Source organism: Meriones unguiculatus, chromosome 19, assembly GCF_030254825.1.
Source record: "Meriones unguiculatus strain TT.TT164.6M chromosome 19, Bangor_MerUng_6.1, whole genome shotgun sequence".
Lineage (NCBI taxonomy): Eukaryota > Metazoa > Chordata > Mammalia > Rodentia > Muridae > Meriones > Meriones unguiculatus.
In genome coordinates, this window is record NC_083366.1 from 53406160 (window position 1) to 53419112 (window position 12953).

Genomic DNA, 12953 nt, shown 5'->3' on the forward strand with positions numbered 1-12953 from the left:
AGGCTATCTTGACCAGCTCCTCAATTAGCTGGACAGCCTCCATTCCTTCCCCAGCCCACACTTCAATCCAGCCACCAGGTTGATCACTAGAAAACCCACCACTTAACCTTCCTCTTCACCCTCAGGCTCTGTCCTCCTTTCTCTTACAGTAAAATGTTTATAGGCCAATCAGAAGCCAGTCATCGTTTGCGGTTTGGATCCCATCACCCGTGTAGAGGCGTGATTCTAGAGCACCCTTCTCTACATCACTGCCCCTGCTTCTCAGTGTGTCATGCCCATCAACACACACCACCCTCTAATACCACCTCCCAAACCTGACGGCTCAGAGGCCTCTCCTTTCAGTGAATCTTCACTCTCATTTTGCAGCTTTCTTCTCAGTCTAGTCCAGCTAGGCTTGGCTTCCAAATGTGTCATTAAACCTGATAAATCCGGTGACAGTAATGTAAAGCTTCCCTCCGCCTCCAGCACTCATGTTCTTTAGGCTCTAGATTCCCACCTCTGTGGCCCCTTCTCTACAGGATGACTAAATAACAAGCTACTGCCTAGGAGTGTCACCCCACCTGCTTTGGTTTTATACGAGGGCTTGCAGGATGGGAAGGAAGACCCTGGTAAGAGGCTGTGGGAAGACAGTCATCAGGTGCGGTTTGGAGGCCAGGGCTAAACGCAAGAAATACTGGACGGTACAGGCCCAATGGCAGTGGAGATGAGAGGAGGAGAGTGGAAACTAGGGAGAAATAGCCTGGGCACAGTAGAATAAGCCTTGCTTCCCAACAAGGCCACACCTACTCCAAGGCCACACCTCCTAACGTGCCACTTCCTATAGGCCAAGCATTCACAGACATGAGTGTGTGGGGCCGTTCCTATTTAAACCACCACAACCACATTCCCGTTTGTCCTAATGCATGTCAGTCTTAGCTGATCCAGTGCTGTGTAGGCCTCCCTTCCCACCTGTCCAGAACCCTCCAGGTCATCTATCCAGTCAGGTCATGAGACACACACACACCCCGCCCCTTCCCAAAGATAGAGCCTGTCTGAACCCCTCTGGGAGGCTCTAGTGGACCATCTTGTCCAAGTGTCCCAAGGCTTGAACATTTTTTGTTTCCAAGCCCATACAGGAGCTGCCTTATAGAGCACTCCAACAGACAGACGTGGTGATATCGTGACTTATTCAGCATGTCCTTTGGAACCGTTGTACTCTCCACACTTACTCCCTCTTCATCTAACTGGCCTCGGTGACATGAAAGGATTTCCACCAACAGAACATACTGATCAACAGCTGCATGTTCAGATCAACAGCTGCATGTTCAGCCTCTTTTGAGGATTTGACAAAGGGTTGGAATGGGGAGGGTGGGGACAGGGCATACAGGAAGCCAAGCAGGATATAACCAATAGGTCACATGTTTGGTGTGCAGACAATGGGGGACCTGATTTGCATTTCCAGACCCACATTTTTAAAGAGCTGAGCAGTGCTGCATGCTTGTAGTGTTGGCACTGTGGAGATGGAGACAGTGGGATTCCTGGGCTCACTGGCCAACCAGCCTAGCCTATTTGGTAAGTTCTAGGCCAGTGAGAGACCCTGTGTCAAAAACAACATGGATGACTCCTGGGGAGGAACAGCCAAGTTTGTCCGCCACCACATACACACATGCAAATAACTTAACTTCAGGAATGAATATTTAATCATGTATTACTGTCAGTTCACATGGACACAGAACATTCTTTATAGTGGCCATCAAGATGACCTACCAATGTCATGGACTTCGGGTGACTTTCTAATCTTGGTCTGTAAGAAAGAAAGAAAGACGATGTTAAAATGGGGAGAGAAGACTAAAATAGTGATTATTGTGAGAAATACACCATTATTGGCATATTTGCCTCTCACTTTCAAGAACTTGTCATTTATATCAAACTATAAGACCCTAAAAAGATGAAGCTTTTCAACACATAGTGTGTGGTCTGTGCTCAGTGTGGAGTTCGCCCAACACAATCTCCTTATATTGAATAGGCTCCTAACTTACTTAAGTCAGGACTCGGCTTCAAAATGAAACCTACAAAATCTCAGCAAGTGCTGAAGCAAAAAATTCGACACCCAGGGGTAGAGATGGCTCAGTGGCTGAGAGTTTATGCTGCTCTTGCAGAGGACCAGACTCTGGGTCCCAGCACCCACATCCGGTGGCTCACCACAAAACTGTAACTGCAGATCAGAGGGCTGCAAAGCCTCTGGCCTCTGTGGTCACCTGCACTCATGTGTACATACCCACACACAGGCACAGACACACACAATAACATTTTAAAGACACCTGGGACTGTCTCTTAATCCCAAAGTTCCAGTGTTTCCATTGCCAGAAACAACTGGGCAGATTCAGCACCGTGATTTTGAGAAGAAAATTAGGGGAAATAGGGGAAGTCTCAAGCCGAACTTCTGATGGGGACACTGAAGTCAGCAGGTGAGTCAAGACTTCAGAGGTAGTCATGGCTGAAGCCTGCAGGGAGCTGGAGTTTTCACACAAATGGAGTTACCATCCAGGAGCCCTTGTGACCTCTTTCCCTTGTTTCAAAGTCAATAAATCCATATAAATAAAATAAATGTGTAAAAATAAATGTGACAAGTAAACAAATGTCTCAACTGGTAAATGTATAAAGTTATATAAAAATATTTTAAAGTGATTCTAGAAATAAAGCCCATAGTTTGTTTCTAGGACTCAGAGAAAACCCACACTGTGTTAAAAGTAAAAGTCAAAACTCCTGAGCACACACCTGTGATCTCAGCACTCAGAGAGGCAGAGGCAGAGGCAGAGGCAGAGGCAGAGGCAGAGGCAGAGGCAGAGGCAGAGGCAGGTGGTCTCTGTGAGTTTGAGGCCAGCCTGGTCTATAAAGTGAGTCCATACAGAAAAGGCTACACAGAGAAACCCTGTCTTGAAAAACAAAACAAATAAAAAAACTCCTGAGCAGATTTAAAGCTAGTGTTTGCAAAGTGATCATATAAAATAACTATGACTTTTCTAACTTTCCAATTTTAGTATTGTATGTACTGCTGAAGCTAGAACCCAGCTGTAAGACAGTCAACCCACGAGATTATGTACTTACCCTATAGCACTGAGCTACGTGTCTGACTGAGACTCTTCTAAAATTAAAGAATTTAAGATTTTGTGTTAGTGGAGGGAGTCGGTTTATAAACATGTAGAAGGTAGCGTCTTTATTGAAGACAAGAACCTCAGCTCATAACCTGTGTAGTATCGGCATATAGCTTCTGTGACAGCAGGCAGCCTGGCCTTCTAATTCAAACTCCACAAAACCTGTGGTAACAAGGTAGGTGGAACATGCCTGTAATCTCAGAACTCAGGAGCCGTTGGTGAAAGGATTTTGTATTGCAATCTGTGCTGCATAGCAAAACGTTGTTTAAAAAAACAAAAACAGAACCCAGATGTGAGACCAGCTCAAAAACTGGATATAAAAAAAATCTTTTTGACACAGGATCTTGCTAAACTTTGGGATAGCTGGGGGTTTTAGGTGTGTGCCAGTGTGCAAGGCCTACAAGAAAACGTTGGTCAAGTTACTGTTTTATACTAGGAAAGTACAAAATACTTCATACTTATCTTAAATAAAGACATAAGGAGAGAAAAGTTTTAAAATATATTATTTACTAAATGTATTTTAAACACTTTTTTTTTTAAACAAAAGGAAAACTTACCTTGGCCTTCTGGTTTTCTCTCTGGGCGTTCTAATTAAATCTTCCAAATGTCTATTTCTCTCTTCCAAACTAAAGGAAGAAACAATTGCATTTTACACAAAATGGACTTTTCTAGATAAATATTTTGTAGATTCTTTGGAGACTGTCTTAGTTACTGTTCTAGGGCTGTGAAGAGATATTATGACCAAGGCAATTTTTACAAAAAGTATATAATTGAGGGCTTGCTTATAGTTTTGGAGGATTAGTCCATTATCATCATGGCAGGAAGCAGGCAGGCATGGCACTGGATCAGTAGCTGAGAGCTTTACATCCTAATCCACAAAGAGCAAGCAGAGAGAAAAAGAAAGAGAGAGACTGGGCTTGGCATGGGCTTTTGGAACCTCCAAGCCCACTCCCCCCAGTGACACACTGTCTCCAACAACATCACACCTCCTACTCCTTCCCAAACAGTTCCAGTGACAGTGGCCCAGGCATTCAAACATAGGAGCCTATGAGAGGCATTCTTACTCAAACCGCCACAAAAACTGTGAGTAGATACTATAAAAATTATGAGCTAAGGTTTTTATCTATAATAAATTGCTCTGTTATATATTTCATGATCAGATCTTTCTCAAAACTAACATTAATCCAAAGCTAATCATGAGTCATCTGTTTATCTCGCCATATAGGAATCTGGGATTTTTCCTGGAAATTCAGAACACATGGTCAATTTTTCCCTTTATAAGTTCCAGGGCTAAAGATAGTAATAGATAATAGCAAATATATAGAATGCATTTGGCTATTCTTGTCTGTTTGCACAGTGGGTGCACTGTAATATAGCCTAGAGGTGTGTTAACAGAGACCCTCGTCTGGGGGTAAACGCCTGGTAGTCTCACTGCATGGTCCCAGCATTCTGTTAGCCTGCTTTCTGTTTTTATGCATTAAGAAGAGGGAGGGAATCAAAGCAAGAGAGACATTTAGAATCTCAAATAGACTCTTCAGGAGCCAGAGTCAACATGTTCAAAACAAACAGAACTAAAAGCTACAAGGGGAAAAAAAAGGCCAACCTACCTACAAAGGCAAATACAGTGCATCAAACCTCTCAAAGGAACCCCCAAAATCCAGGGAAAACATGGGATGGTATATTTCAAGTCCTAAAAGCAAGTAACTTCCAAATAAGATTGTTATAGCCAGCAAATTGTCTTTAGAATGGTAGAGAAATATGGATATTTTAAGACAAACACAAACTAACACAATCCAGAGGGCTACCAAGTCAGTATGGCAAAGGATACCTAAAGGAACCCTAAATACAGAGGAAGAACCAAGAGTCTGAACCAAGGAGCATAATAAACTCACAACCCCCTAATATGAATAGGAGAGATAGAAAAGAACATCTGCTAATCCAATTAACCAGAGAAACAAGCAGCCAAATTACAGGAGTCAGCACAGAGCTCTAATAACCAACCCTGAGTGGAAGTGCTTTAAGCTGCCCGACTAACCAACCCAAAGACACCGGCTGGCTGATTGGATTAAAAAGGACGATCCAAAGTTCCTTTGTCTCTAGGAAATGCATCTCAGAGGCAAAAAACCAAACAAACAAAAAACAAAACAGTCACAGACTGAAAGTGACAGGATGGAATTCAATTTTCCAAGCAAAGGAAAGTCAACAGCCATGGTAGAACTCAGCAAACACCAGAGGTGTAAGAGGTCAGTGAGATGGGCTCAGTGAACAAAAATTCTTGCCCTCAATCTGGTTTCTATCCCCAGACAGAACCCAGGAAGGAGATGGCTCCCAAAAGTTGTCCTCTGACCTACACACTCACACACAAACACACACACAAGCCTATGCACATACATTGAACATACAACAAATAAACAAACTGGAGAAAACAAAACCCCAAAAAAAATATGAAGGATGTAAAGCAGATGCGTTTACCTGGTTTAGGTCATAATGTAGAACATTCGGTACCGTCCTTATTTTGTACCCCTAGAACCACGACTTAGAACCATCATTTAGGCTGTTAGGACATTTCTATACCTGAAATTCTTCTTCTAACGTTAATAGTCACTTTTGGAAAGTGACACGAACACGGGGTGATCTCTGTTTACACTGTGTCATAGCAATAATTTAAGGGGTTTCTTGTCTTCCTTCTCCCTAAATCCTACCTGATAAAAACCCTTATACCCCAAACTTCCAGCTACTTCTGGTATTTTGTTAAGCGAAGCCTTCAAGTTGTATTTCGAATGGGAATAAAGCAAAGCTGTTCTCAGTGCCCATCTCTTGATCTTTATCTGCTGGATTCCTGTCTCCAGCTTTTACACATTCACAAAAAACGGACCCTCTAGGCCTCCATTGTAGGGCTTGTCCCTTCTTGGGAAAGGTGTGAAGGGCTGGGATATGGGTGCCACCCGCCCAACCCGGAAGGAGTCTTCCGTGTGGTAGCTGTTGTCCACCAGGCGGGAGGGGCACTGGGGGCGGTGCCGACAAACCCAGGTCTGCTCTGCTGATCAGCTGCAGAGCTGCGGGTGTAGGGTTGTGGGTGCAGGGCACAGGCAGGGTGGACGCTTTATCCTGAAGAGAGTGAAGCTGATGTTCATGAGGACGAAGTGAGAGCCAAATGATTCCTCACGGAGAACTTCAAATGGAAAGCATAAAGCCCTTGAACCCTTGAGTCTCCTTCGTGGCCAGCGGCTCAGTCATCAACACAGCTCTACCACCACCCTCTAGGGCTGGGGCCATGGTCTTCTTGTAAGAGCTCTTCAGGTGACCGGATTGAGCAGGATAGGCAGGAACAGCACCTCTTGTAACCAGCAGCGAGGTTACAAGAAGCCCAAGGCTAGTGAAGATTTTTTAAAATAGGAAATGGAGTTCAAGGACAGCCAAGGCTCCACAGAGAAACTCTGTCAAGAAGAAAGGAAGAAGGAAGGAAGGAAGAGAGAAGGAAGGAAGGAAGGAAGGAAGGAAGGAAGGGAAGGAGGAAAGGAGGGAGGAAAGGAATAAGAGAAAGAACGAGAAAGAGAAAGAAAAAGGGAGGAAAGAAGAGAGAGGAAGGAAGGAAGGAAGGAAGGAAAGAAGGAAGGAAGGAAGGAAGGAAGGAAGGAAGGAAAAAAGAAAACCCAAGACCAGAAGCCCCAAATTGCCTGAGATTCTTTCTTTTGGATTAAATATAAACTGGCGGTGCCTTTTAGAGAAATTGGTTTGTACACCAAAATTCTCAGAAAAGCTGTAAGCTCTTGAAGACAGTGGAAGGCAAGTCAGCAGTCCGCCAGACGCCAGGCTGCGCTCTCACTCAGTGAGTCCCCAGAAGAAAGAAGTAATAAAGCAGCTCATCCGAACCAGGTCCTGGGACATACTTTCAGGCTGTCCTAAAGGACACATACCCTTGTTTACCTATTTCTAAGAGTCAGAGAAAAAGATCTTACAAGCCAGAGAATAAAACAAAACATCAGTAAATACTCATAAAAATTAGTTTTATTAACTTACTGTGCAATCTGAGAATGGGATATCTCAAGTCTTTGGTCAGCACATTTTATAATTTCTTCATATGACGTTACCTTGGGAAAATAAATATATTTTTTTTATAAATACAAGTATTTGCATCTATTTTTTTTTCTTTTTAAGAATCTTTACAAGTTGAAGTTTAATTATTTGACTACCATAAATGAAAATTCTACAACAGACAAAACATCCTTTTTCCATTTGGATGTCAGGAATATGAGTAACAACAGAGTTAGACTCTGTTAGTTAGAGTCACTCTTCAGGCTGGAAATGTGAGTCCCAGAAACTGGATAGCTCCAGTGAGTGCACTAAAATCCATCTGTCTCCCACACAACAACCCAGGGTAAGGATTATAGCCTGTTTGGTTAAAGTTATTGCAGTCTTTGTTTGTTTCTTTGAGTAAACTACAAACTTGGCTCATGTCTGCAGTTTCAGCACTTGGGAAGCTCAGACAGTAAAAATTGACATTCCAAGGCCAGGCTGGGCTTACATGTGGTGACACTGTCTCAAAAGACAAAAAGGAAAACAAACAAAAAAAAGTACAACACTAAGTTGGCAAGATACTTAATTAACTTGAAGGTAAAGTAGGGAAATTAAGACTTTAAGGTGCCAGGAGCAATGTTTTGGATACTTTCCAGCTCTCCAGCTAAAGGGCCATTTATATGCATTGCCAGTTAAAGGGACCAGTCTAAAGAGGCTTAGCAAAGCTCAGATCACTTTAGTGCTGGCGTTCTATTAGTTTTGACACCACATTTTTGTTTAGTTTTATTGTTGCTGTTTGGTTTGATTTTTTAGGCTGAAGACCAAACCCAGGGCACAGAGCCAGATCCTTATCCTAACATCATTTTTTGAAGTCATTTCATTCATTCCTTTTTTTTTTTCTATTAGAAAACTTGTACCTTATTTATTAGGCTGCCTACATGTCTCCGGTACTTGTCATTCTCCTCAATGAGTTTGCTGTAGTGGTCTTCTTTGCTCTCCAGAAGGCCTCCCAGCTTTGTGATCTATAGAGAAACATCAGTGGAAATGTAACCTGGAAACTGAAAGGGTTAGACTAACTTTGTAACCTATATGTCTTCTAAAGCCTATAGTTTTGAGTTTTAGGTCCAGGTTAAGCTAAAGCCTCTTAGTACCTTTCCAGAGAGTGAAGGAATGTGACCCTATCTGTGAGGACAGATATAAAAAAAAGGCAAGCAAGCAATGACCTTCACTCAGCAAAAGAATGACCAGACCCTTGTCCTTGAGATAGCGTTTCTTAGCAATGAACCTAGACTTCTTCTGAGTAGCTTTTGACCTCCAGCCAAAAGTCTGTAGCCCCTAATCTTCAAGGATGAGCTAACCACCCCACCTTCAATTGCAGCTGCATCCACACTTGGCAGGACTGGCCAAGCTTGAGCTCCTAAGACTAACCAATTATCTTACTTTATAACTTCTTCATCCAATCCTAAATTGCCAAAACTGCAACTTCAAATTTCCCGCAATTTTTCTTTTAAAAACCTAAAGGCCTTTGTCTCCCGGTGCCACTCTTTGCTGACCAGCAGGGGTGACCCCATTGTACAATGGTTAATAAACCTCTTGCTTTTGCAACGAGTCTTGGTCTGGGGGAGTTTCTGGGAAGGGCGCGATTGAACTCCTGAGCTGTGAGACCCCAGGTCTTACAGAAACCACCACGAAACAGGGGTAAAAAATGAAAACAACAAGCTATATTTTAATTCTAGTGTTCTCTGAAAGTGAGTTCTGCTAAAGCGAGATGTGATGTAGATGCCAGATCTGGGGACAGATTGCATATAGAACATATGAGCAGGAATTATAATCAACTAATCAATTGTGTTATTTTCTAGTATGAAATAGCTTTGTACATAACCAAGCACCTGCTAGTACCTACAAGCAATAATCACGTGCAAATTCATTACTCTCCATCACGCAGGTAACCCACGCAGAGGCATGTTTGAGTCTGAGTTAAAGGGGTGTGTGTGATGATGCAGGGGCAGGTCTGAGACATACCCTCCCCTGCAATGATGCTCATGTCTGAGGTTAGCTTAATGTAGGTCAGGGTCCAGCATATCGTCCATCTTTTGCAAAAGTACTATTGAAAATTAAAAATTGTACAGGTTGGCAAGATGGCTTAGTAGGTAAAGGCACCTGTAACCATAGCTGATGATCTGAGGTCTATTCCACAGACCCATGTGGAAAGGGAGAAGCAACTCCTGCTATTTGTCTCTATCTCCACAACACTTTGCATGACAATATGGTTACATACACACACACACACACACACACACACATTCATGCGCGCGCACACACATACAATCAATCAAATGTAATAAAAGTTTTAAATAAAAACTTACTTTTTTCTGAGAATGGTACTTAGAGTCATTAGGAAAGCTTATTAACAATTTTCTTTGAAAGTTAATTTTCAAAGCAATTATAGAAGAAAAACTACAGAAAGGTACCTACTAACTAGCAGTGCAAAAGTGATTTTCAGTCTTCTCACACTTTATAGTTGTGTGTTAGGGGTTGGTCTGGTCCTCTGGAATTGCAGCTTAAGCCACTGAGCCCATTTCTCCAGCCTGATATATAGAATTTTAAAACATAAAAACACTTCCATACTTTATTGGCAATGCCGCCACAGCGCCAGTGTGAGTATTTTAATGAGCAATACTTCGGAGGTTGATAACGTCTTAAAATTTAATGGATGATACTGGGTATAAAAAGGACCGTAAGTCATTGGTCTATCTTACCAAGAAATCAAGCTCCTCATTTAGGTTGTGGTATTTATCCAGTTTGACTGCCAATAACACAGGAACTTCTCTGGCATTCCTGGCTTCTTCTGCATCAAAATCTGTGACCTGAGATTAAACATGTTTGTACACATTTCAGTACTTACCCACTGCTATCATTTCACAGTATTATTTTAACTTGAGAAGCAGAGAAAGAGGTCTGGAGAGATGGCTCAGCAGTTAAGAGCATTTGCTGATCTTACAGAAGACCCAGGTTCAGTTCCCAGCCCCACATGGGGGCCACGCAAAATCTGTAATTCCAGTTCCGTGGGATCTGATGCCCCAGTCTGGACTCCTCAAACACTGCATAAATGTATGTGCTGCACATACTTGCAGGCAAAACACACTCTTACACATTTTTTTATTTTTATTTTTTAAGACTCAAAGAGAGGATTAAGCGATATGAGGCTAGATTCAAAGAAGTACAGAACTTTGGGGGAGGTAGTAGTGTATGCCCTTAATCCCAGCACTTGGGAAGCCGCAGCAGGCAAATCTCTTTGAGTTCAAGACCAGCTTGGTCTACTGAGTAAGTTCCAGGACAGCCAGGGCTACACAGAGAGACATCGTCTTGAAAAACCGGGGCGGGGGGTGGGGGGGAAAGGTTTACAGAACGTAGAGCTAGAAGGACTTCAGTGAATTTGTCGAGAGAACATAAATATCCACAGTGTACTTACGGGTTGAAGCCGAAGCACAACATGTTAAACTCACCTCAGCCGTGTGATCTTGAAGTGCTTTTTCATTAGCAATCAACTCTTTAAGAGTTGCAATTCTGTGTTTATGTTTCAATAACTAGGAAGAAAGCATTTCATATTTTAGAGGGAAAGAAATAAAATTGCCTACTAGAACATTTTTGATAAAGTCACGCAACCATGCAAAGTCTAATCTTGAAGGCGGAAGTGATGTAATTACTTCAAGCACTTCCCAGTATGAGGGGGCTTCCTACGGTGGGCCTAAGACTGCTGTGCTGAGCAAGAGCAGCTGGCAAGTCACCCAGCACCCCGCACTGAGGTTTCCATGGCACCTGCTGTGAATGACTCAAGGGGCCGAACCCCGCTACTCATAGCACAGTTTACACTGAATGCTTGCCTGCTTTCTGGTGGGATGGAACGTGGTTTGTGATTCCCCCAATAAACATTCTCTATGGACAAGTCGTTATCGACCTTCCCGGGAAGATGGCCCTCGAGCCTGTGACCACTGTTCAGTGCTGGGGAAATGATGCACAGACTCTGTGCCCCCTCCGGGGCACATGGGAACCTCTTCCCTTCTGATGCAGCCCCCCTGTGCCTTTCCCTGGCTGCTTCCCCCGGGTGTCTTATGGTGTAAGACATCTTAGTTAGGCGTGCAGTCGGATGCTGAATCCCATTAGATCCCTGGAGTTCGTAGTAGAAGGAGAACCAACTCCTGAAAATTGTCTTCTGCTCTTCACACATGCGCTGTGGCCCATGTGTGACCCCCCAACACACATTAATAAATACAATTAAATTTAATATTTTTGCAGTGAAGATACTCTAAGTGCCCCTGTTCCAACCCTTTTTCCCAATGAAGAAATAAGGGTTTGATTTTAAATGTGTCCAAGTGACAAGGTTTGAAGCCACTATAAGAAGTGTGAAAAAAAAATCTCTTCTTTAGAAACCACTAATGCCATTTAAAAATGAAAAAAAAATGTAGAAATTAAAAAATGTTTATTATACTTATGTGCTTTCATGTGTGTGTATATGCTTTGTGGCTCTGTATGTGGCAGTGAAGGGAAAACTTCTGAAAGTCTGTTCTTTCCTCCTCCATGTGGGGTCCCAGGGGTCGAATTCAGGTCACTGGGCATGGTGGTATGTGTCCCTAGCTACTGAGCCATCTCATCACCCAGGTGAATAAAATTTCCCAGTGCAGATTCAAGTTGTAAATAAGTCAAATGTTGACTATTGTATTTAATTCTAAGAGGCTGGTCTGGTCCCCAAGCGCGTCTTAAACAAATCCACAACGCTGGGAGCAGCTGTTCTGTGGTGTTACATGCTACTTTCTTCTAGACTGAATCGGGTTTTAGAAGAAAAAACACAGTACCTCTTTATCTAAATCTTTCTTTTTATTCTGAAAGTCCTTCAATTTTTGCAGCATTACATCATTAGCTCTCTTACTCTCTTGGCAGTGTTCAGCATCAGGAATGTTGAGATCCTAAGGATAAGGGTGGTTTGAGAAAGTAGATTGATTTTCGTTGAAGCTAAAATGAAGGGAAACCTCCTTTCAGACATAAGGGGCCAAATGAGATAAATCATATCGACTCCCATCCTTCAACTGTTCTTCAACATCTCACTAAGCGTTAATATGAAAGCCTGCTTGGAAATTCACACGTGCTCATGCATGGCTGTTAGGAGTGGGGAGTGTACTGCTAATGCTCACCTAAGAAAAATGCAGCTTACATTCATACATATATCAGCCCTTAGCCTGGCCTGTCTACATGTCCAAACCTTGAATAAATTGGTACCTCTGTCAGAAGAACAATCAGACATCTACGAAATTACTGTACATGAGCAACTGTTAGAAGGATGGGATGAAAAAGCTGGTAACCAAGAAAGGTCTGTACCACATTTGATCGGAACCTTTAAAAACAGTTTTGTGTTTGTGGGCCATAGCTTTGTGATCTATGATCTGCACACCAAAGACTTAGCATGCTATCTGACACTCAACGAATACTAATGTTCAACAACCGTTAACTGGATGAGACGAAGGTTTTTGTCTTATGTTAAAAACAAGGCTATGCCCGGCAGTGGTGGCACATGCCTTTAATCCCAGATACTGGCAGGCAGAGGCTGAGGCAGTTGGATCTCTTGAGTTCTAAAGCCAGCCTCATCTACAGTGTGGTTCCAGGACAGTTGGGGCTACACAGAGAAACCCTGTCTTCAAACAAACAAACAAACAAAACAAAGGAAAAAAAAAAAACCCAAAGCACGGCAAGCTATGCCCTCAAATTTGAGTTCAGATAAGTGTGCTTACAGTTGAAGAAGTGTACAAC

At 42.7% G+C, this 12953-nt stretch overlaps 1 protein-coding gene across 10 annotated transcripts in view; it reads right to left on the reverse strand.

Moving 5' to 3' along the window:
• Window positions 1-1656: 1656 nt before the first annotated feature.
• Cage1 (cancer antigen 1) overlaps window positions 1657-12953 on the reverse strand; it is a 29980-nt gene continuing 18683 nt past the window's right edge. For 8 of the 10 annotated variants that reach the window (XM_060372326.1, XM_060372328.1, XM_060372327.1 and 5 more), the window contains 7 exons: window positions 12005-12115; window positions 10658-10738; window positions 9911-10018; window positions 8069-8173; window positions 7155-7225; window positions 3692-3760; window positions 1657-1783 (listed from right to left, as the gene is read on the reverse strand). In XM_060372326.1, the coding sequence (XP_060228309.1) occupies window positions 1699-1783; window positions 3692-3760; window positions 7155-7225; window positions 8069-8173; window positions 9911-10018; window positions 10658-10738; window positions 12005-12115 (630 nt within the window). In that variant the 3' untranslated portion in view covers window positions 1657-1698. The other 2 variants (XM_060372321.1, XM_060372322.1) reach the window with 2 other exon arrangements.